The 24,899-nt window shown below is 41.0% G+C and overlaps 1 protein-coding gene across 2 annotated transcripts; it reads left to right on the top strand.

The window, feature by feature from the left end:
- Nucleotides 1–603: 603 nt before the first annotated feature.
- Nucleotides 604–24,851, top strand: LOC114558364 (rho-related GTP-binding protein RhoA-D). 2 transcript variants are annotated; one of them, XM_028582318.1, is made up of 6 exons: nt 604–740; nt 14,892–14,952; nt 15,385–15,540; nt 19,594–19,714; nt 22,660–22,790; nt 22,885–24,851. In XM_028582318.1, the coding sequence occupies exons 3-6, from the start codon at nt 15,385–15,387 to the stop codon at nt 23,056–23,058; spliced, it is 582 nt and encodes a 193-aa protein (XP_028438119.1). In that variant the 5' UTR covers nt 604–740; nt 14,892–14,952; the 3' UTR covers nt 23,059–24,851. The 2 variants fall into 2 exon arrangements, with proteins under 2 accessions (XP_028438119.1, XP_028438118.1); XM_028582317.1 differs by lacking the exon at nt 14,892–14,952 and having other exon boundaries at nt 606–740.
- The last annotated feature ends 48 nt before the right edge of the window (nt 24,852–24,899 follow it).

Here is a 24,899-nt window from a genome sequence, read left to right as displayed (position 1 = left end):
TCAAGAACACTGTTGAACGCTCCTTTAAAAATTTCTATTTTCATTACAAAAAAAGCTAAAACCTAGCTCTTCATCGGGTAAAGAAGTATCACCGGAGCTAGTTTGGACTCAAAACATACTATTTTTTATGTTTTCACATGTGAAACTGGCTGTACCAGAGTCACAATTGGTTTGACGTCAGTATCCGTATCAGCATAGTGCACTGTCACAAGCCTACTTTATGGTATTACACATTTAGTATGGATTTGGGACACAAAGTAGGCTAGAATGGATTTGTTTGATACCAGGGATCCATTTTGGAGAATATAGTAACCCAATCATACATTTTAAGGACATTTAAGAAATATGGGTGCAAATAATAGCTTGACAGTGTTTTCAGGTTCCGTCGCGTGCACAACAATTAGCCTACAGAAGTAGCCTATATTTACAAGAGCCATAATTTGACATTATAGGCTATATACAAAACAAATAATCAATTAGTTGGGTAAACATTCACCAGATGAATCAACAATTCAAATAATAGTTAGTTGCAACCCTATTACCATTAACTTCCGAGCCAAATGATACGCAAATGGGGAGTTTAAGTTTCCGGGGGACCCTGAATGCAGCATTATGGGAGGGTCTTGTGAGTATCGGGTTGGTCGCTTTACTTTGAGTGAGTACAGCTGCTTCAAGGGACGGAAGACGGCAGGAAGGGACACACGGAGGTCTTTGATATTTGAAAGCACACTCTGGGAAAGGTAAGAGAATATTTTTTCCTTTTGTTATATTCAGTTAATTTAGCAATTTCCGACTAGCACATTGAGTTAATAAAGCGATTTTGAGGTTTGAAGGAAAAGTAGCTTCAGAAGACACGTTAATGAACCGAGATACTAACGTTACCACCACCAGCAGCAGCAGCTCGGTGAGTTGAAACCTGTTACTTATTTAGAAGTTTTCCAGCCAAATGGCTGAAGTGTTTCGACGTTTAGCTAGCTCGTTGATAGGAATATAAAGAAAAAGTGTCACTGTTACTAGAGGACACACCTGTTTGTTATCTCAAGGCGGGGATATGGATCATATCAGCATTCCCACACGACAAACCTGGCCCATAATATAACGTTACTTCATTATGTAATTTAACTACTTCAGATGTGGAGGCAGGCAGAGAGGATCTTTTAAGTCAGTTAGCTACTCGCTGTAAAAAACTTAATTGCCTCTTTCTCTTTTCGAAACCTGTTTTGTGAGTAAAGGGGAGTGGATGGATCGTTTTCCCCCTTGAACTGGAATAACTATTGGTAGGCAAAAACATAAATACTTTAGGCTACCGAGTGAATGAACTTTTTGGTTTGGTTGTGTGGTCAGAAAGTCTCTCCTCCTCGCCTGTTTTAAATAACGTTCATGTCAAAACATTTTGTCCTTCCCGAGGAAATCCCTCTTTCCCAGTCACCACACCCTTGTTGTGCTGCTCGGCTACTTTAGCGCAGATCCTCACATCCTCTCACAGGCTTATTCCCTTGTCTCGGCGTGTATAGGCTACCATAACAAAAAACGCCCCCCCCCATTTATCTGAGTCCTGCAAAACTCATGTCACGCATCAACTGGACTACTTCCATTTGTGTTTCTACAATGTCACACACAGGTTGTTATAGGGCAGACATACACAGCAGAATAATGCTTAAAAATATCTTAATACGTCATCTTACTACCGTGTGTGTGTGTGTGTGTGTGTGTGTGTGTGTGTGTGTGTGTGTGTGTGTGTGTGTGTGTGTGTGTGTGTGGCTACTACAGGAGAAAGTATGATGTCATTATCGCTGAACAGTTGACTGCTGACCAAGCTGTTTGCAGGTAGTGGTCAGAAGTGAAAGTGACACACACAACACAAATCAGTGCCAAGGCAGTTGATGGAAATGTTGGGGAAATCCCCAATCTAGACTACAATAATGTAAAAGCAGAAGTCATAATGTCGGCTGTTATCATCACAGTGTGGTTTTGACTGTCACTCTACCAAGTGATGTAATCCAGAGCCGCTCCGTTTGAAGTGGGAGTTAAAAGTAGTAGTTTTAGTGGTATTATTTGCACCTACAAATACATGTAAATTACAAATAGATGGTTGGATATACTAGTATGCTGAAAAGAATATGCCTACAAATGGAGGAATCCTTGCAAAAATTTAATTAGAGAAATGATAAATTTGTATATCTCAACATTGAGTAATTAAATGTTTTGCAACGTTTTCTAGGCGTGTAGTGCATTAACAAGAAAGCCCAAATTAAATGTATTTCATTCAAATCATACCAATAATTTAAGCTTACAGTTTTGAATCTGAGCCCCTCAGTGTGTGTGTATCAAGTAGCTTGTGAAAAGTCAGATGTGTCAGACACACAATTAGTCAACATTTAGGTAGATGTAAGTGTTGGATTGAAGTTGGTATCGGCAGATACCCAATGTTAAAGGATCGTGATCGGGGCAAAAACACTTGATCGGGACATCCCTACAAATGACCTATATCCTACATTTCAAATTAAAATCACAAGCCATGGTGTGTCATGTTGACAGAATTGACCTCTCCAGCACGTGAGCTCTTATTCTTTTCTTCTTGCCATATTGAGGTCATTTCAGAAGACAGCTGAATAGCTCAGTACAAAAGTATTCATGGAAAACTATTATAGATCAAAAGCTCCATATATGCCAGGATCACCACACCAGAGGCTATTTCACCCTGGTGCTGTACCCCATTGTGTTCCCCCTTGGCACGCTCTCCACCACTGACCTACTATAAGTGTTCTACTTGTCGCCTATTGTATGTGCCAGCTGGAGCTTCAGAGATTGTGAACGTAGGATGTTGGCTTATAGTAGTTCCTCCAAGCAAACCTCTGAAGCAAAGATTTAGGAAGTGGTACATGGACTGGGGTTGCACGATATTGACAAAATGTGATGTTGCAATAGCGATTATGAATATTGCGATCGATATTAATTTCAAAATTTTTAAACCTTTGTAAAATTACAAAAGTTCCAGGAAAACTCATCAAAATAGATTAATAACAATCAAAGGTGTCAAAAGTATTCACATTCATTACTCAGGTAGAAGTATAGATACTAGGGTTTAAAAATACTTCTGTAGAAGTTGAAATATCAACTCAAGCTTTTTACTCAAGTAAAAGTAATGGTTTCAAAACTACTTAAAGTATAAAAGTAATGTAAGGGGAAAACAAATAATATCAATATGCTTTTTCATATTAGACGGCGAGTTTTGGAAACAATTAGCTCGTGGTACTTGGGTGTGCAGAGCTTGCAGCGCATTCGAAAGGAGTTGTTTTTGCATCCGACCATTTTGAAAAATTCTTCCAGGTACGGCCAGGGATGTAGAAGGGTTGGCTGGGCTTCCTGGCTACCAAGCTCCTCGCTGGTGCTTGGTTGGGACATTTCGCTCAAGTTCTCTTGAGTCTCTGCCACGGACATCTTCGTACTAGGCTACATACGTCTGCTATTTCCTTGCTGCAGTGTGACATGATTAGTGTCATGTGCAGGTGCGGTGGATCACATACAAACCAATAGGGTGTCTGAATGGTATATGTTTATACTTCTCATCCAACCACAATCAAATTCACTCCGGATGGCGTGATTTATCTGGATAGGTTTTTTTTTTTCTTCTTTTTTTTTCCAACGTTGACAAACCGGAATGAAAACAAGCTGAACTGAAATAGGAGTAACGAGGCTATTTCTAAAATGTAAGGAGTAGAAAGTACAGATAACTGCGTGGAAATGTAAGGAAGTAAAAAGTCTGCTGTAAAATAAAAATTACTCCAGTAAAGTATAAATACCCAAAATGTATACTTAAGTAAGGTAACAAAGTATTTGTACTTCGTTACTTGACACCTCTGATAAGTTTTCTTACAACACAAGGTTTATTTCAACTGACCAATCATATTGGTTGATACTCCTATTCTATTGGGAACTGCTGGTTTGTACATTGTTAAGCTATAGGTGCTTATCAGTCGAGGTGTTTAAACACAATGTATCCTGTCTTCGATTAGTCAGGCCAACTTTCCAACCACCGTATTTTCCAAGGAAGCCAGTGTCATACTGAAAAAAAGAGTTTGACTGCAGTGTCTATGACACAGAACAGAGGGAAATGCTGAGCTCTTATCTGATTTCTAATCATCTGATGGTGGTCGACAAACATGTCTGCATTGAATAGGATGTATGTAGGCTGGTGGGTGTATCACTTACAGACAGCATGCTTATGAGAAAATCCTCTGGGGGAACAAAATGTATCTCTGGGAGAGTTTCCTGTTCAGATCTTGGTGCTTGCAGTTTCAGGAAGTCCCTAAAAGGACAATTAGGAAAGCTGAGCATTTCTGCTGAGTATCATTACATAACACTGTAGCCTTTAGGGATGGGTTCTCATAGCTGGTTCCATTTTGGACTCTGTTCCCGTTTGGCAAAAAAAAAACGAGATTAGTTAAGCTGAGATGCTTATGAATCTCTTATCTTTTATCTCTCCTCACTCTTTGATTAGCAAAGAGCAGTGGAAAACCTATAGACAGCAGGCTTCATATTTGTAGCCGAATGTGACAAATGACAAACATCACTAATCAGCTTTAATGTTAATTCTGTAACTGTATAACATAACTCTGGAACACCGCTTTACGATTACTGTGTTTTTGTAGTTGACTCTTCCCTGGAGAAATGATCAAGCTCATCACCTCAAGCCAATTTAAGAATCTCCCTGTTAAACCTTTGTTCTTATCAACATTGTAATCTCATCAATTGAATCGTTCTGAATCAGGGCCTTCAGTGTTTGAACTCGGCTACAGCTGTTAATTGAATGTGTCCAACACGTTTACCATTTTTATTTTATTATGCTGCTCCTCTCATTGCCATGTTGTAGGTACAGGTTGTGAACCTTACAAATTGAAGTCTTTTTTTTTTTTTTTTTTTTTCTTTTCAGCCAACAAAAGATGATTAGATGTCTTTGAGTCGCAGTTATTTTAGCCTTTTAGTTATGTGCAAATGTTGAAAGGCAAACCTAATAAGATTTGATAAGGGGTTTGAAAGGAATCAGATTTGATAAAATGCGATCGAACACTTCAAATATCTGCAGGGCACAGATGTGCTGGACGGATGAGAGAAACTGTTGTGGTGCTGGGGGGTGGCTCCATCCAGGCTGCGTACATGCGTGGCAGCTTTGGCTTTCATCTGTTCTGTATGTGTGTCGGAAAGGAGGAATGCAGCACCCTAAGGATACAGAACATTAGCTTCCTGATGGTGACATCACACTGCAACACAGAGAGAGAGAACAATTTGAGAACAAGAGACTGGAGAAGGGAGCTAAAGGAACAAATTGGAGAGTAAGAAACTGGGTGAAATCAAGAAAAGAAAACAGAAATACATTCAAGATTTCTTACCAAATCCTGATTAGCTCCGTTCCCAATCCACTCTATGACTAGATCATCTATTTATTTATGTCGTACTCATGGAATATTAATCAAGACTTACTTACTACACTTTGGTGTGTTTGAAGTATCTCCATATCTGTTGCTTGTGCTACAACACGCTCAAGTTCTAGTTTTGACCACCTCTCCTTCCTTCCCTCCATCTGTCTGTCTGTACTGCAAGCGTCGGTTTAGGGGCGGATGAAAGGATAATTCTGTGTGATATTTCTCTCCTTCGTCCTCTGAGCTGAGCTGTGTGCACTGTGATAAATTGGGCTGGGGGAGTCTCAATGGCTCTGTCCTATTTTGGGCTCCAGCTAGGTTTCTCTGACTTTAGCTTTTTCCCTGGCCTGGATTCTGAGCAGCTTCTGATCTCAAGTTTGATTCAACCTTCAAAATTTGAGCTTGGCTTCAACTTCTCTACAATAATTTATCTTATCCAACTTCATGCAAAAGGTTGTGTTCTGTAAGGAGAGAAGAAAAATAAGATGAAACGCAGCAGTATTTTCTAGGTACCTTTTTTTCTCTACCTTTATACAGCTCTACTATTCAATACTTAGCCTTAAGTAGGTCTACATCGTGTGGCTGACACTACTGGAAGTAAACAAACAAGGGTTAAGCAAGACGCCACAAAGACGGCAACAAAAATGTCTAATGGGAGAGACAATGAGAATACTATTCAGGAACTTCTGTCAGTAAGGGGCGATGCCGAAAACGAAGAAATTCATGGAACGGCAAGAGTTATTTATGACCAAATTACAAACCGGATATGTGATTGTGGTGTCCTCATGTCCTGCCTCCTTCACACTCCAGAGAGAAAGGGAGAGGTCTACAGTATTTGAATTAAGTTTTACATTATATAGTACATTATTTTATTAGTTTATTTTGTAATGTGTGTAGCTCTTTTAAAATACATGTTGATGTAGTCACTCCTACATTTTTCAACTTGGGAGAAAAAGTACTCCGTGGGGAAAAAAGTTACAGAATTTTGTGTTTTCTGTGACATAAAGACATTTGCACCATACATTTGTGCCTAACAATGTATCACAATGCAGGAAATGAAGTCTTTGACACTCAAAATGTGTCCCCCGAAGGCCCATTCCGAGCCTTTCTTTGAGAATCTCTTTTATATCCAAGCAAAATTTGTATTGGAACTGAAATTTCCGTAACCTAATGGATATAGAATCAAATCAAAAATGTTATAGAATCGGGACCTTGTGAATTGGAATAAAATCAGTTCGGGGAATCATTGGTGATACCAATATGTTTTTTTAGAAGGAATATTCAAACATTGTTGGGGGGGCAGTTAGGACAGCCCTAATTCATATTGCTTGTTTTGTCTGACCAACAAACCCAAACAGTTTCTGTTTTTAAAGGCAAAGAAAACCAGCAAATATTCACATAATCAACATCACACACCAGTGATTCTTTTTTTTTGTTGGCGTTTTTGCTTTAAAAATTACTTGAACTATGAATCCATTATTAAAATGGTTACATTGTAATGTTCTGACATTGTTCTATAATCTTTTGTATAATATCTGGACAGGAGTGTGTGGATCTGTTGTGGCAGGAAGGTTTGGACAGGATTTGACAGCCCCTCCGTCCCCTGCATGTTCAAGCACTGAGGCTGAAATCAAAGAGGTTATAATAGGAGGCGACGCTCGCATGGTTTTTGCGCAACCGCCCCAAGAGTGCACGCTGACAATGCTTCCGGCATTTTGGACTGAATGCTCCCCTGTGTCACAGTCAATATAATGCATCCGTGGTCGAAATACATCATCTGTTTTTGCCACTGACAGGCTGGGATTGTTATTAGGTGTTTGACAACATTATGGAAAGAATCCCTACAGCAATAGACCTCGCGGTTGTTAAACTCCAACATATGTTCATGTTCACCAAGCCAGAGTGGTGATTGTTGGGAAAAGTGGAAAAAACGAACCAAGATGGATTTTCATAGTTTTATTTTGTGTCTGTCAACTTTGAAGTGTATTTTACGAGGATAAAATTACGGTTTATTTACATGAAGTCTGGTCAATTTAGCGATAGCAATTTTGCAGATGTTTTTGTGTTTGTTTAAAAAAGGATCTTTAACAGAATGGCCGCCCTCTGTGGAAATCTTTTCCATAATATTGTCAGACACTTAAAATAATAATAATCTGAGCCTGTCGGTGGCAAAACAAGCACTTCTTAATAGTAAATCAAGGTGCACAGTTGCCCAACAACTTACATTATAGCTTTTTTTTGCTGACTGCCGACTGCGGCAATCTTGCTTATGTTTTGCAATAAATGCAACAATATCTTGTAAAATCAATCATGCTTAGTTATTATTACCATGGCCTGCAGCTCCCATAAACTGGAGTGTCGCCTAGGGCTGAACGATTAATTGCATTTGCAAATATGTTAAAATTAGATTTTCTAATCGCAGATGCTGCAATTACACCCTGGTCACGTGATGTAAAACAGTCTCCAGAGGAAGTTTCTGCAAACTGTATTGTGCAAAACGTGCCTTGCTAATGTTGCTGCCTCACGGGGCAACACCACTAACCTGTATCACCTCTTAAAAAAACACCACCAAGTGATGTCCGATAGTTGCATGGCTAAAAGGCTTAACACCAGGGTGTCAACTGTCAAGTAAGCGAAATACCACCCGACCGGGATCACTGACCGTGTAACTCCATATGAGCATACTTCAGTAACAGAACGTGGAAATTACTCAAGCAGTAAGTTTATCGTGAAAGAAAGGATGCACCTCGGTACTATGACCACGCCTGGGCTGACGGCTTTGATAAATACACTGGATAAGCAGTACAACATGCCCACCACACATATTTTAGCCAGGTTGCCATACCGAAGCTAACGTTACACAAACAAATTTAAACAGAGTTGCAGCGGAGCTGAAAAAAGGAGTATTTTCCGCTGCTACAACGAACGTGGTCAAGCCGTAGGATCACTGCGGCTGGCACTGCCAAACTCGTTGTGCTTGTGCACATATATACATATTTAAAGACTGTCCAGTAAAGTTTTTTTTTAGTAAGTGTGATTTCTTACTGACTTTAATATTAATGTTTACACCAGACTTATTTGTCAGTGCTTTATGTTGTCATGGTAATTATTACATGTCATGGTATTACAAGGCTGGATGTTCAGCAAATCAGTCACTGTGATTAAAGTAGTTTATAAATAAATGTCATTCATATAAATTCATGCATCTCCTAATTTGATCAATATAACAGTAAAGGACAGTTTGTTTAATCCATCTAATATTGTTAGTCATACAATAATTTTTTTGTCTTTGTTAAATAATACAGCAGATTATGAGTTTAAAAAATAATCGCATTTTAAATTGCAATATTGGTGAAAGAAATCGCAATTAGATTATTTTCCAAAATCATTCGGCCCTAGTGTCTCTTCTTCTTCTTCTTCTTCTTCTTCTTCTTCTTCTTCTTCTTATTATTATTATCTCTTTGCTGAAATGCAGTCTTCAACCAACAGCAACACTTAAAACCGGTGGAACGCCTGACAAAAGTCGCTCCACCCGTTTACAATTAAAACTATAGTTGCTGCAGTTTTGCCTCAAATCTGTTACCCATGTTGCTCTTCATGTATAATCCAGTCCTCAACATTTTAACCAGGAGAAAGAGGAAGAGATACTGGTGGGGGGAGGGATGTTGTGTGTTTAGAAAAAAAGGGTGAGGGGTGTTGAAAGTGGGTGAGACATTCCTCAAAGCTTACGCCCTCCCACATTTTTACACAGTTGGACAGCATTGTGTGGTTAAGCATTTAGTGACCTGTTACTAATCATCATGTGGAATGCATTTTGCAGCTTTGACCAATCTGTGTGTCAATACCTGAACTGTTAACACTCAGTTACTGTGTCTGTAACAACTCAAACTCTTTGTTCAATACGTCACCTGCAAGTGTACAGTTAGTTTACATTTGACTGGGCTGTCCAGTCAGAGCTGCTTGTGTCACTTTCCAAGGAAATCAGGGAGGACATATTTATCCATTTGTGGTGAGATGAATGTCTGCGGAGCAGCTGGAATTCCGTATCTTCTTGTAATTCTATATACATTTCTCTGTCCTCATTCAGTAAAGTCAGGCAACATCTTTAGCTGAGGTCAGAGATGTTATATTTATTTATTTAAATGGGGGGAAACGTTGAAGTTGGAGAATTTAAGGGAACCGGAACTCCTTTACCCATGTATGTATCCAGACCCTTTTATTCAGTACGGTACAGAAGTCACCACAATGCAGTTTCTCCCTATTTTCCTTGCTCTGTCAAACTGGATGGAAAGGTAAAGAGACACCTTTTTACACGTCTTTTCATTCGAGTTCAAGTCCAGGCTTGACTTGGCCACACAATGGCCTGTATTTGACTTTGTCCATGATCTCCTCCTGACCTCCATCAGTTAATGTGGCTAAGAGTCATCGACGTACCATGACAATGCCTCCACTAGGTTTCACCGTAGGAAATGTATAAGCGGGTGAGACATGAAATGTGTTCCAGCAAGTTCAGTTTCCTGATCAATGAGTTTGAAGGCTTCTCAGACTCCAAAACACAGCACAGCCGTTTATAATACTCTAAGACAGGATTTTACAACTTGATCACGAGTTAAACTGTAAAAAAGAATATGCTGTTCATGTTGCATTGTAATCTACCAGGAATGTGCACTTGCATATGTTTAATTGGTCACACAGCAGTCCCCTGTCAGATGACATTAGGGCTTAAATCGGTCTGAACGCAGCCAAAGCCAGGTAATGAGTCATGTGATGACCAGATGTAACATTAAGGCAAAAAAGTGATTTCCCATAATTGTTTATAGTGTTTTGTATAATAGGGCTGCCTGTGAAGAGAGAAGTGTCTCTCATTGTTGGTGGCAGGAAGTTGGATAGCTTCCCACGCAAGAACATAATACTGAAGTCCAAATGCAGCTGTCAACAATCGCCAGCATTTTAAAGGCGTGGTATCACCTGCAAAATGCCACTGAAACGGCTTGCTGCTTCTCATATCATTGAATGAAACTGCTGTTCTCCACACGTAGTTCCTCACTCTCAACTCTGTGTGGTACCACTGTTTTTAACGGAGCACAGCGGGGCATTTTTCAACAGCTGGCACAGCAGAACATGCATTGGGACTTTAGTCAGCATGGCTCCATCAATAAATGCCTGGATCATCCCCATGCTTAATGTCATCACAATGCAGTCAATGAGTGAACACATACAGTAACTTTGTGAATGTCGGTTTTAATCTTTTTAACTCTTGAGTGCATTCAGCATTTAGATAAGTCTAATAGCATAAAGACAGCTGATTAGATCAGACCTAAACTTTATGGCTACTCACCTCAAGCATCTTCATTTGGATTTTAAGTTAAAGGCATTTTATCATCGGAAGTTTTGCCCTCTTCCTGATGTGAAAACGCACTAATACACATCGATGTACTTTGATGATTCTGCCTGTGTTGGACCGGTAAAAGCCTACATGACATTTGATAATGGAAGTTTTATGGCTTGTACATACTTCAAATCAAACTGGTCACTAACTGCAGTTTTGGTGTAAATACCTTGAGTTTGCTGATCCATAAGATGAGAATGTTTTTGGTTGTTGCTATTGTTACCCCCTACCACTTCTAATGGATAAGACTGGCTAATGTGTTACTACTGCAGGGGTGAATCGAAACCTGCCGGGGTGAAATGAACGCGTCTGTGCTGCATGTGCGTGGAATGAGAACTTTGTCCTTTGCTACCCCACGCAGGGACAAACATTATGCAAGACAGAATCTTTCATCCTGGTGTGTGTGTGTGTGTGTGTGTGTGTGTGTGTGTGTGTGTGTGTGTGTGTGTGTGTGTGTGTGTGTGTGTGTGTGTGTGTGTGTGTGTGTGTGTGTGTGTGTGTGTGTGTGTGTGAGATAGCTCACCACTCAGAATATGGCTTTAGAACATTTTCATTGTTCTTTGTACGGAGATGAATGCAGCTTGCTTGGTCTACAGCTCTGTCTGTCCAATCCACTGCTGCTTCTACAAGCGTTCAACACCACACAGATATATTTTCACTATTTCAAACTGACCTTTTGTCGATCAAAAAAAACAGACAGATTCAGCAACTGTATGGCCTATTTCTCGTTTAAAATGTTTTCAGAAACCCATTTCGGTGAACTATTTTCGTAAAATATGAGTATCGTATTCCGAAAGAGCTGCCATAATGGTCGGCTTTGAAATTCGGGAGAAGCTAGACCCACGGGACGCGTTCGTCATTTCTGTTATGGAGACGTATTAAGTTTGCACATGCGCAGAATGTACGCTCAAGTCGGCGTCGCTTCAATGTGTTCCAAGGCGCTTTTTGGACCGACGGGAGCCGAATGATCAGTCCGACTGGGTCGTTGGGTTGGTGTGTCAGAGCCTTAAAATTCAGTTCAACTCACTTCTAGTCTCAATAATATATTAACATTTAGGTATAATTTTAAGATTCAGTTCAACTCACTTAAACACCATAGATAAAGTGTCCTAGTTAGTTTTGACTTGATATTCATAATATTCACATGAAATTGTACAACCTCCACTCTGTTATGTGGGTGTCTGCTCTCCATGAATCCTCACACACACACTAACTATCCAATACTGAGTCCAGAGCTGACTGACTTAAGGAAAAAAAAGAGGAGGGACTGGTTGTGTCGGGCTCCTCCTTGTGATAATAAAGCTTATTTGAACTGCCATGACAAAATGGGTTAATTCCAGATGTCTTTCCTGTTCTTTTTCTCTCCTCCCTCACTACCGTTAATGTCACACCAGGAAGTCCCTTAAAGAAAGGAAGGGAGGAAGGTGAATGAGGAAACAAATGGCATGGGGAAATTCATGAAGCACATTAAGCATCTGTAGATGTTTACCTAACAAATCCTCTGTTGTTGGGTGAACTTGAGCTGCCAGAGGTAGTGTTAACTGTGCATTTAGAGTAGGGCTGGGCGATATGGAGAACATCAAATATCACAATATTTTTGACCAAATACCTCTATCAATACTGCAACGATATTGTAGTGTTGACTATTGGTGCTTTCATAAAATATTTACACAATGAGATTTTTGATAAATAATCATCAGTAATGTGGGTAAGGGCAGTTCCAACAGTCTGTTCAGAAAATGACATCATTTTACTGTAATGCAGCCTTTAAAACCAGGAAAAGACAACACTTAAGCCATATTACGATATCCAAAATCTAAGACGATATCTAGTCTCATATCACAATATCGATATATTGCCCAGCTCTAATTTAGAACATACAAATGGACTTTTTATTTTTTTTTCTTACATCTAAATGTCACTGAGTGGGAGTTAAAGTCTGACAAGTCCATTCATTAATTGATATAATGAATGAGTTGTTAGTTTGTTTTCTTTTAGGCTACTCTTTGATTTATTCAAAATTCCATATTGGGAAACGTTTACATCACCACCTCGTATCGTTTTCGTGCCACATTTTTTAGGAACACACTTTAACATCAGTTCTTATTTAGGGAAGAAGTGCCTGGAGTGCCTGTTCCCGTCCTTGTACTGGCACAGTGTGCACACACATTAGTGCAAAGGACAGGGGCCATTATCCCACTAAGCACCATGTGCTGCCACTGGCGCAGTAGGCAGCATGCGGCGAGAGCTATTGTCATCAATACAGTAGGGCTGCATTATTTTGTCACCGCACAATATCTGCAGTACTAGCCCTATTTTCTTAAAGCTTTCTGGGCTGCACAGCAGCTACCAGTCACATGTGTTTGCGTCTTCCCTCTGGCAGTGACAGTATGATGTATGGAGTAGAAGCAGCCTGCTATCACAGAGAACAGGTGGCTCTCTCCAGAGACAAAAGCACACTGGCCTGAATTAATGTGAGAGAAAAGCAAACTGAACAATTGCCTTTTTGATTCTTTTGGTGAAAATGCAATCTGCGAGAAACGAATAAACAATGTAGATACACATTTCATTCTTGAACATACACAAAACCAGTTTATTTGGCTTCCGTTTCTATGAATATTTGGTATCAACAGGACCGTCCCTGGCCACCCACTGACCATTTTAGAGGAACCAACACTGTTTACAATCCCATAGTATAAAATTACTCTTATATTACAGTTATTAGTATATCTATTGAGGTATGATCGGCTTGTTGCTTACTGATAATGATGAAAGAAGTAATTTTACATTGTTTGCTTTTTTGGATCAATTCTTGTTTTCTTAAACCTGCAGTAACTGACTTTGGGCACTTCACAGGGAAAACAAGCTGTAAACAATACTGACATATTATGACTGTATGAGATATAGCAAACAGTTGGTTATTTACACACCCTGTAGATCTATACAGAACGTTATCAATAATTTGGAGTTGTGTTTATGGCCATCTGACAAATGTAAATATTCTCTCTCCTTTTTTAGCGCTGTTTTCTTTTCACTAACTAGCTCTTTAGCTGCTAAATGCTCCACTATGTTCACCAGCAAGTCACTGTGTGTCTGAATGCTGTTTGGTGCTGGGCAGGTAGTGCACAGTAAGTTTTTTATTTTTTTTATTTAGAGCTTTTCGCTGAAAACAGCTGCCTGCCGTGGCCGAAGACAACATTGTGAGAGCGGTGCGGGTGAATCCAAACCCGCAAAGTTGCAAGTCGTAAAACCAACCCAATGAGCTGAAAGATCCTAAAAGGCTCTGTAGACCTGAGGAGAACTGCAAAGTCGGTTGATCATTTTCTATGGGCTTATGACTACATTCACATAAAAGTAATCATATGATCAATTGTTAATATAAAACTTAAGCTTAAAATAATTAGGGTGTATTTCTCCACTATTAATCAGCTGTGATTTAGTCCCTGCATGTGTGTGATGACAGAGGTGTAGATTGTTTTGGTCCAGATAGTCTTAGGTCAGTGAAAGCCGATGCTGCTGGCAGGCAGTCAGTACGTTGTCATCATCACCTACTGCCTTCTCTCCATTATTGTCAGCTTGTGGGAGATGGCTATTGATCTCTCTGTGTGTGTGGGTGTGTTGGGGGGGGTGGTGTTGGGGGTGTGGCCATATCTTTCTCTAGCAAGCCACATTTCACTAGCATACACACCTTTCAGTAGTAGTGAAGTTAATCATTGCATTGCTGCGATGCGGACCTTGACGATTCTGCATTGATGCGGTGACAGACCATAATCAATTATTGCCTACTGATGTTGCTTGTTGATTTTCCGGTCGCTGCTTTTTTTGTTTTTGCCTTTTTATCTGCTGTGTTTAAACTCTGCTATATTCAGGAAGTGACCTTTTTTTTAAGAGCAGATACAATAAAAAGGAGTTTGTATATATCTGACTGCTTGAATGTGTTGATGAAAACCATGTTTAGCAATAATAATATTGAGGAGGTGATTCATCGGGATATCGATTCCAATCGTTGACAGGATAATCGTAATTTAATCATGAGACCAGTAAAGATTCACACCCCTACCTTTCATTGCCTTACCTTTCAGGGATACAAGCAAAGTGAATGGGAAATGATTTTGTGCAAGACTGAGGTGTCAACAAAAACCAGTAAGAGCTGTAGATCACGAGGTCACAGGGATGTGGAAGTGTTACATCAAGGATAGTTTTTAATGTGGTTGTGGGAGAGGCCGTGCATGTGCAGTAGTGTGTTAGAGCACCGAGGCATCAGCATTACAAACACTGGCTCTCCTCCTGTTCCCTTCCCTCCCACTGCTTTTCCAGACCAGTGCTGATCCCTCAGCCCGACTCTGTTTTTCACATCACACACAGGAAAGGGAAGAAGGTGCGGCTCCGAAACAGACTTCGATCATCTCTTCTTTTTTTTCCTCGCTCTCTCACTCTTACCATTTCTGGTTGTTTTGTTTCATGTCCCTCCTCTCTTTTGAAGAGACTTGCTTCTCACCAGTTGACTCATTGTTTGGTTGATTCTCATGCATTTCACTTAATATATAGCCTAACCAAAGTGTATTCTGTTTGTAGATGGCAGCCATCAGGAAGAAGTTGGTGATAGTTGGGGATGGTGCATGTGGGAAGACCTGTCTGCTCATCGTCTTCAGTAAGGACCAGTTCCCAGAGGTCTACGTCCCCACTGTGTTTGAGAACTACATCGCTGACATTGAAGTGGATGGCAAACAGGTACTTTTTTTTTTATTTTATTCGTTTTGATTAGATTGATTATGAATAATTGGTTAAGTGCATTTGCTCAAGTACAGTATTTAGGTAACAAGTTAGGTATACTTTTCATTTCAGAGAGAAATATTGTACTTTCTACTCAATTACGTTCAGGGCTTGGCATTAGCACCCGCCTACCCATTTACCCAAATGAGGGTAGAAGTAGAGGCAGTGGCGGGTAACACAGTCACTCTTAATAGCCCTTTTGGCGGGTGGCATATAGGTCTATAACTATACTATTGTAACACTGGTAGGGCTGGGTACCGAAGTCGATACTTTTATGGTATCGGAAAAAATACTCCAATCCTATGAGTATCAAAAAATTCTTTATCTTTAGGTGCCAAATTTCGGTTCCAAAAGCGTCTGAGCGCGTAAGAGCAAGCTTATCTGTCCTCTCTGTATATAGACACAGAGGGGAGCTCCGCCCGACACACACGCACGCACGCACGCACACGGAGAGGTGCGGACGGAGTAAACAGTCTGCAGTTTTGTTGAAGTCACGAGTCATGGTTGGTTTCAAGAGTCATGGTTGGTTTCAAGTGTGGTTACAGTTTTTTTAAAACTTCACACAGACAGCGTTTTGATAGGATATGATATTAAGCCGAAAACGGTCGCGGTGCTGTTGACGTTACACTTCCTCTTAGACAAGCAAGCACAACGATGGTTTCTCTGCCCTGATGACTGACTGACAGGCTGAGCTTGCAAGGCACTTTTATTAATGTTACTCTGAGTGAGCAGTTTCACCAGAATTTTTTAATTTTGATAACTGTTTTGATTCACAATTAAGGGGGAAAATAAAAGCTTTGTGTTTAATGTATTTTTGTTGATGTTGAAATGGATTTAAAAATGTATGGTATCGAAAAAGTATAGTTAGGAATCGGTATCGAAACTGAGGTATCGAAATTGGCACCGGATCGAAAGATTCTGAACGATACCCAGCCCTAAACACTGGTTGCCGGAGTACTGTGCCACCGCCGACACAGAAGCACAGCTGTAATCTACTGTGCAGCGCACGGTCAAAGCATGGTGGCCCGGTCCGCCCTGGCTGTCACCTCACACCAACAGCAAGCCACGGTGCACGCTCTGCTTCTCCCAAAACATTTTGATGAGGTTTGTAAAAAGAAGTAGAGGGTGCACACAGCACAACAACACACTTAAAAAAAAAAAAAAAAAAAAAACGTTTGCTCTGTTGCGCTCTGCTTCTCGTCACCGGGGGGCGCGTGCCAGCTGCTGACTCCGCTTGAGTGACACGCGAGCGCACTCCAAACTTTCAGTTAATCTTCTACACCCCCGCATTACTTATGCAAAAGGACTCTTGTCTTGTCTGTGTCTTAATTGGTTGCATGTTTTCATACAAAATGAGCTTCACACACAACCTTATCGGAGCTTAATATTTGATGACTGTGGTGTTAGGCCTATATATTTTATGTAGTCTTGATGTGGGAGGTCATTTACATTTAAAGAGCTGTAAATCTGGTTCTTCAAGTAAATTGTAACACAATTTCACGATTAGAGAAAAGTCAGAAAAATCCTCATGACATCCGTTTTATCTTGTGATCCTTTGGAGGTCCAACCCCTAGGTTGTATAAAATATGTTGGATACCACTGGACATCACTATTTTTGTAAAATAAAGTAGCTAAAACTAGTTGCAGCTCAGCCAGCTACAATGCTGCTTACCGCACACATTGTTGCATCAATAATAACAATCTACTGTAACATATGATAATATATCCATCACATGGGCCATTTTACTGCAGAACGAATACTTAAAACTTTTCATACTGTAAGTACATTTAGCTGATAATGGACTTTTACTTGTAGTTAAGGATAGGAGTATATATTTTGATCCTCAGAAAAAGCAGGGTTGTGTGACTAAAACTGCAGTTGTAATGTTAAAATGTGACCCTGTTTGCTCTGCTGGTTGAGAACCACGTGCCCTCAAGACCGATGGGGATAAGTTCAGATTGTAAGCAAATCCGTGGGTCTTTTCATTGTTATAAAGCAGCAGACGTCCAGCCAACAACAGGAAATGGATCAGTGCCCCCTTCCTGCTCAGTGTTGGAACCCCCCCTCATTCATCATGACTAATGTCCCATTTCCTGTTTCCTGTGCGGTAGAATACATAGTTGACTGTACCCTTAGCCTCCCAAATGTGGTAGACAGATTTAAAAAAAGATAAAAATGCGTTTAGTTCAGTGAATTATTACTTAAAAAGTCAATGTCACAGTTGACCTTACAGCTGCCCCCTATTTATCATTCTTTGATTATATTTAATTGTGACAACAACCAAGAAAAGACAAGTTCAGACAGACAGCATGGTGGTAAAAGAAATAGATGAGGCCAACTCCTGAGAGACACCTAGTGATAAAAGAACTCAAAAGCAGCGATTGACACAGATTTGTCATGGTGTGGTGGTGCCTACTTTCCTACACAGAAGATGTGGTACAGCTCAGCCCACTGTCTCATATTATGGAAAATGCCAGAAGACGGTGTGGCCAGCCAGTCTTGTAGTTTGTCGGCCAACAAGCAAGACTTGGCAAGAATTGCTAACATACTGCAGTTACCCTCTTGTTTTTCTCCAGTTCTCAGCTGTATCAGGCACAGTTCTCCAGCTGTTACTGTAATGTGGGTGAGGTTACTGTATGTCAAGATTACAGTCAAAGCTAAGAGACCACAGCCATTTAGGAGACATATACAGCCCAAAGCCACATGACGGGGCACCTTGTTGGCTCACCTGGTATAGCGTGGGCCCCATGTACAGAGGCTCGGTCCTTGGCACAGCAGCTGCAGGTTCAATTCCGACCTGCGGCCCTTTGCTGCATGTTGTTCCCCTCTCTCTACCCTTTTAATGTCTAAGCTCTCCTATCAAATAAAGGCCTAAAATGCCACACACAAAAAAAAAGCCACATGATGCATGCTATGACACTTCTAGGCTACAGTGTAGAAGACGTTCCTATCTGATATTTTGGGGTTGCTTGTTAGCATGTGCTACAGACCTTGCTGAGCTGGGCATTTGTTTTATCTAGAGCAGGTCAGGCACTCTGGGACTGCTAACAGTTTGATTAACAGCCTAAGAAAATGTGGGAAACATCTCTACCTCTAAGGCACATGTGTCAAACTCGAGGCCCGCGGGCCAAATCTGGCAGTGTTGCAGATTTAGATTGGGCCCGTATATCAATTTGGGTTCACAATACATTTTGGCCCACCTAGTTGTGCGCAAAACCAAAAACACACGAAAGTGTTTTTTAAACTGCAATTACCTGACATTCAGAGCAGAATATGGCAGATTTGCCAACTCTGAGACTCAGGAATTTCCCCAGAAGCAGAGAGTTTTCATATTCAGGCTGTGAAACAGGTTGAATATGAAAGGTTGTATATGTAACTTTACTAGTTCCAATGAGACAACCTGTAGGGGGACTGAAGTGGGAAAAGTTACATAGTGTTGCTTTTAAAAAAAAAAAAAGGTATCATTGTTTTGCTTGATTTGCTAAATTCTATGATGGCTAAGGAACTCTTTTGATGACTTTTGTAGGGCTTCATGTCAACAAAAATGCAACAAAGCGTACAAAAATGTGGGAAAAATCAACAAATTTACAAAAAGGTGACAAATGTCTGAGAAAGCCACAAAAAAATCAGAACAAAAATGAGGAAAAAAGCTACCAAAATGTTTTTTAAAAAGTGACATGCAGTAGCAAAAGCACATCAATAAACTACATGTCTGGCCCTTGGTGTGATTCTCTTTTTCCAGTGTGGCCCTTAGTGAAAATGAGTTTGACATCCCTGCTCTAAGAAGTTGCTTTTTAGGCCTGAATTGTTTTAAATCCGCATTAAATTCCTCTCTCCAGTTATTCTGCCTCTATTCTTGTTGCCCATATTCTATTAGTCTCTGTTCTCCTTTCCCCTCTTCATCCTGCTGTCGATGAAGTGGGAATATCCTACCTCATTTTAATAATGTTACTTACATTGCACTTTTTGCTGGCAGCCGCTTGCGTCAACACGTTCTTTTTCTTCCTCAGGTGGAGTTAGCGTTGTGGGATACAGCAGGCCAGGAAGACTATGACAGACTGAGGCCTCTCTCCTACCCTGACACAGATGTTATCCTCATGTGCTTCTCCATAGATAGCCCCGACAGTTTAGGTAAGGCTGCATACAAATTGCTACCCACACAAAACCGCAAGTAACATTTTTGTTTTTAAATTGTTGTATCCCGGTAAAGTAATTTATCTGGAATTAAAGGGCAGCATTCTGATGTCACAGCAGGGTTTCAGTGATTCAGAAAGAACCTGAAATATTTTTGACCTGGAGAGGTACCTCAGAGAGTCAAGGCAGCTGGTTATAATTCTTCAGTTTATACAGAATTGAAATAGTTTTTAAGCAATCGAGAAGAAGTTTGACTCGTGGATTCAATCCACAAAAAAGAAAATGCAAAGAAAATACAGAGCTTTCATGTTGCACTGATGTTCAATATAGGCAAATAATACCTGGTTAAGGGGGTTCCCTTTGAATGTAGAGAACTATTTTCATTAAAAATGCTAAGATTTTTTTTTTTGTACAGCTACAGGAAAGCATTTTGGCAAATGCTCCATTAAATTTCCACATTTCCCACTACAAGGAGGGCTCATCTGTCAGTGCAGTAAAATGCACTGAGCCTCTCTATAGGTTTTACCCTTTTAATAATTTATGTATTTTTCATTACATTTCCCTGTTTGCTGCCTCTGTGCAGATGTCATGCAATTAATGATCCATTTTATGAAAACATAATGCATATTCAGATGGTGTACATGAGTATGATTTAAATTATAGGTGTTGTAATTAATCCTACTGCAGCCATCAAGATGAGCATCACAGTTGGCCCTTAGTCAGCTCTCCTGCTCTGAGTTAGTTAGTACATTCAGTAATTCTACATTTAGACATGACTCTCTCAGCTACAGCAATTTGAACACATAAGGGAAGTTGGAACTTTTGGAAAAAAATTGCATTTTTAAAGTCAATTAGAAGTTGATTAAACAACCTATAGACAGTAGAATATCCAATATTGACCTTTTGTCGATTATTTCTGGTCAATGCGTCCTTAATAGACACTGGCATTTAAAGCCTGAGACACACTAAGCCGATAATCGGCCGTTGGACAGTCTGGCAAGTCAGTGACTCAAGTCTGTTTGGTGTGTTCCGTGCCGTCGTCCATCCGAGGGGCCCTTGGCCTTCATTTTGGCCAATTTGACATGTATAATCGGCGGGGCGGGCACTGCCGACAGTCAGATTCAAATGACCCATCTGATTGGTAGAGCGCTAACCCGGAAACTGGGAGCAGAATGAGCGTGACTAGAGTCTCTCAAAATCTGACGAAAATCTATTAAACTGACCTTTGTCGATCTGAAATCAAGACAGGTTCAGCAACTGCATGGCTTATTTCTCGCTTAAAATCTTTTCAGAAACCCGTTTCGGTGAACTATTTTAGTACAATATGAGAAGACAAGCCGCCATGACTCTGTCTTTGAATTTCCAGAGAAACCAGACCCACGTAACTCATTCGTCTAGCAGCAGTTTACATTTTTGGGTGACAATACAGATTAGTGCCGCTGCTGTTATGGAGACGTATTACGTCTCGTCGCTTTGGTGTGTTCCGAGGCACTTTTTTGACCAACTCGGGGAGACTGATCAGTCCAACTGCCTTTTCTGCTGAAGGTCGGCCGTCTGGTCGGTGTGTCTGGGCCTTAAAAGGCACTTATTAGATGTGTTTTAATTTAGTTTTCACATTCAAAGTAGCCTGGGAAAACCCTGACGAACTTCCGGCAAATTTAAGATTTGCTCTGCAAGTCCGTCTGGCCAAGAGCCCATTCAAGCCCATTTCCAATTTTTCCAAATCGAGGCACCAATCACAACCGTTGAGGCGGGCTTTACACGATGACGATAGCACAGCGACGGCGAGCAGCTTTTTGTTTACATTCAACATGACGGCTACCGAAGCGCAGCAACCCTTTGATGCCGCTGTCGCTGCTACGTCACCGGGATCGTTGGTCTGATTGGTTGAAGGACTATCCAATGCGCCCAGAGGCATTTGAGCGGCGTCTGTTGGTGACGCCCCATTTGGAAATGAGCTGCGAATGAACCTTACCCAGACCTACTCTGTTACAACTGAGAAGGCTCTGGTGTCAGCCAGGCTACATTAAAAGGGAACAAGATGAACAAACTAATTTGAAGACCGTAACCTAGCAGCTGTTGCTGTGTGAGGTTCGAGATTATGACGGCATTTTCTGTGTCGCATGTATTTCAGGCTACATTGTGTTCTTCTAGCCTCGTGAGACCGTCCTGATCTCGCAAGCTCCAGTTTTCCACTCGCAGATCAGTCTGGCATCTTGAGGCAGAGAAAATTTGGAGCCGTTAGCCAAACGACTGGGCCAATCAGCGTTGGTTTTGAGGTGGGTTAGGTAGTGATAGACTGATGGTTTATCCAATCAGCTAACCAGTATTATCAGCCAGTGGTAGCCCTAATTCTGTTAGCCGCTCGCTAATGCTTTTTTTCTCTTGGATCCTTCTTTTGGAATATGGTCCGGGAACCTGAAATGGTGCCTTTTATTCCTAAATTCTCGTTACACAAACGGCAAATATCCTTTACCGACATGTTGCTTGCATGCTGAGCTTACGAGCTATGCTTTGCCTGCAGCAGCAGGGGCGGGCTTGTGGTTGTATTTTCATACGCTTCGTGGATCTGATTTGGTTGATTTGGCCCGTCTATCACCAACATAGGTGATAGACAGATGGTTCATCCAATCAAAAAAAACAGTATTCCGCCCCTTCCCAAAAGTTCTCCAACGGAAAGTTCCCAGATGGATATGCCGAGCAAATGCGAAGCAATCCATCTGGCGGAGTCAGGTTAGTGTGGCGCACCCTACTCTATCACAGTATGGCATCTCCTTCTAGACGGTGCAGATTTTGAATTGCAGGCTCGACCATGTATCCATGTTTGTCTGTACGGTCACAAGGGAAACGGCAAGGACTCTCGCTCTCCGAACTGTCCTTGTAGGTAAAACGTGGGAATTGCTGTGCCGTGACATGACTTGTTTTTTTTTTTATCCTTGTAGAGAATATTCCCGAGAAATGGACACCTGAAGTGAAACACTTCTGTCCCAATGTCCCGATCATTCTCGTGGGTAACAAGAAGGACCTGAGGAATGATGAACACACACGAAGGGAGCTGGCCAAGATGAAACAGGTGTGTGTCTGTCTGTCTGTCTGTGTGTGTCTGTGTGTGTCTGTGTCTACACTCACAGCGTCATTTTAACGCGCTGTCTGCATTAAACCTCCAGGAGCCTGTCAAATCTGAGGAGGGCAGAGACATGGCCAACCGCATCAGTGCCTTTGGCTACTTGGAATGCTCCGCCAAGACAAAGGATGGTGTGCGGGAGGTGTTTGAGATGGCCACCAGAGCAGCGCTACAGGTCCGCAAGCGCAAGAAGAGGGGAGGCTGCCAGCTACTGTGAGGGGACGGAGTTTGTTGGCCAATGAGCACCTGAGGGAGGACTCCCCCCTTACGCACAGAGCAAACTTAGAGAAACCTTAAATCAATGGCTTCCGTGGACTATACTTATTTCACAGAGGCAGATATGCCACAGGAGAATATAAAAGACTGACACACCTGTTTAAAAGCAAAACAAATCAGCTTTTTTTTTATAAAAACTCTATTTCCTCTGCTACTCACTTTGTTTGTTTGCTGTTTTCCTCCACTAGCTAGTAACTAGTTTGTGTGAAGAACCTGTCCCTTCCTCCTATATGAATGTATGTTTGTATTTATATGTGCATATACTTTACAAATATATCATGTCTGTGTTATGATTGTTTACAGAGAAGGGTCTTGTAGGTCACATGTCCAGTGAATGGCAAGATAGTTTTTAGATTTGCTTTAATAGTATGGCACTTGCTTCTCTTCAACCTGCATGCACCCCTCAGTGTCCTTTTTATAAATCAGTTTGTCAGGAAACCCACGTCACACCACTATTACTGGTAATTTTACACCCTCAATGTCCTATTTGAGCAGGTGCTGAGTCAGCAGCCTCCCCACCTCCCACCCTCCAGCTTTCTATTTTGACATAAAGGACTAAATTAGGAGCCTGTTCACTCTGCATTAATCCACTGAAACCTAAATAAATTGAAGCTGCGACGACTATTTTATGGAGAGGTTTTGGACTGCACCTTGCTCCGTCTCTTTTCTATGGCGATAGCTTAAGCCGGCACTAGAGACAGTGGTCTATTGTCATGGACACAATACTCTCAGTCACGGCAACACTCCGACAAGACTTGTCACTACCACTGTCTATCACCAACGTCTTGCCAAAACACCCTCCTGTCTGAACTCTGTACTGTTGATTCAGCTCCAGTATACAGTCATTATGCATTGCTGTGTACTGAATTTACAGATTCCTGGATGCACTCCTGTATACAGCCATTTTAATATTCAGATTGTAGGCCTATTCCGTCCATAAAAGTTTGAATACATTTCCAGCTGCCTGCGTGACAGTTCAAAGGTTGGCATTACCAATGTGCCATCTCCTCAGTTTGGCTCGGTAGCTCTCTTTGAAAGCTACTCCATTTGAAATTGGGGCTTTGTTGTTGTGTAAGGCCTTTATTTGACACTCCACACAAGGGACATTCCTTGGAATGTGATTGGAATGTTGTATATCTGAGAGCGTAGCAAGTGCCCAGTCAACATTTTTCTCCTGAGTAGCCATTAAAGATCATTGAAGTGGGGCCAACTAATAAACTGTGGTGTGATTGGGCTCAGAGCTGAGACTGTTTTTTGTTTTTTTGGGGGTTTTTTTTCAACAGAATTGTGATGAAAATTGTAAGATCCAACTTTGTCAGTGACCACAATGATTATAATTAATCTTTCTCCAGATGTGTATTGTCATCACTAAGTTACGGAATCATCAAACCACCTCATCTTCTTCCAGGCAGCCCTCTGATACAGTTAGTGTGTGCTTCTGTATCATGGCTGGAGCAAAGACATGACGTACAAAGAGCCCTGAACACTGTAAGTATATGTAGTGGTCCCTGCATTGATCTTATCACCATCGTTAAGCTACAACTATGGTAATCCTTTTAGCCAGTACATTCAGATCCATAGAGATCAGAATGTTGTGGTCTTTGGCTAATTTCTGGACAGTGCCTCTGTAATGTCAAACACCATAATTCAAGAGACAATGTTGATTGTGATGACGCTTTACAAACAGGAGTGGAATGTGTTGAAACGTGTTATTAAAGTATTTTTGAATTGCTATGTAATCGTAACTTCTTTGGTTTAGCATTTGCTTTAGCTTCTATTTCA

The sequence above is a fragment of the Perca flavescens genome, chromosome 7 (genome assembly GCF_004354835.1).
Source record: "Perca flavescens isolate YP-PL-M2 chromosome 7, PFLA_1.0, whole genome shotgun sequence".
NCBI classification, from domain to species: Eukaryota; Metazoa; Chordata; class Actinopteri; order Perciformes; family Percidae; genus Perca; species Perca flavescens.
Note: the sequence above shows the minus strand (reverse complement) of the source record. Positions and strands in the feature narration are given on the sequence as shown.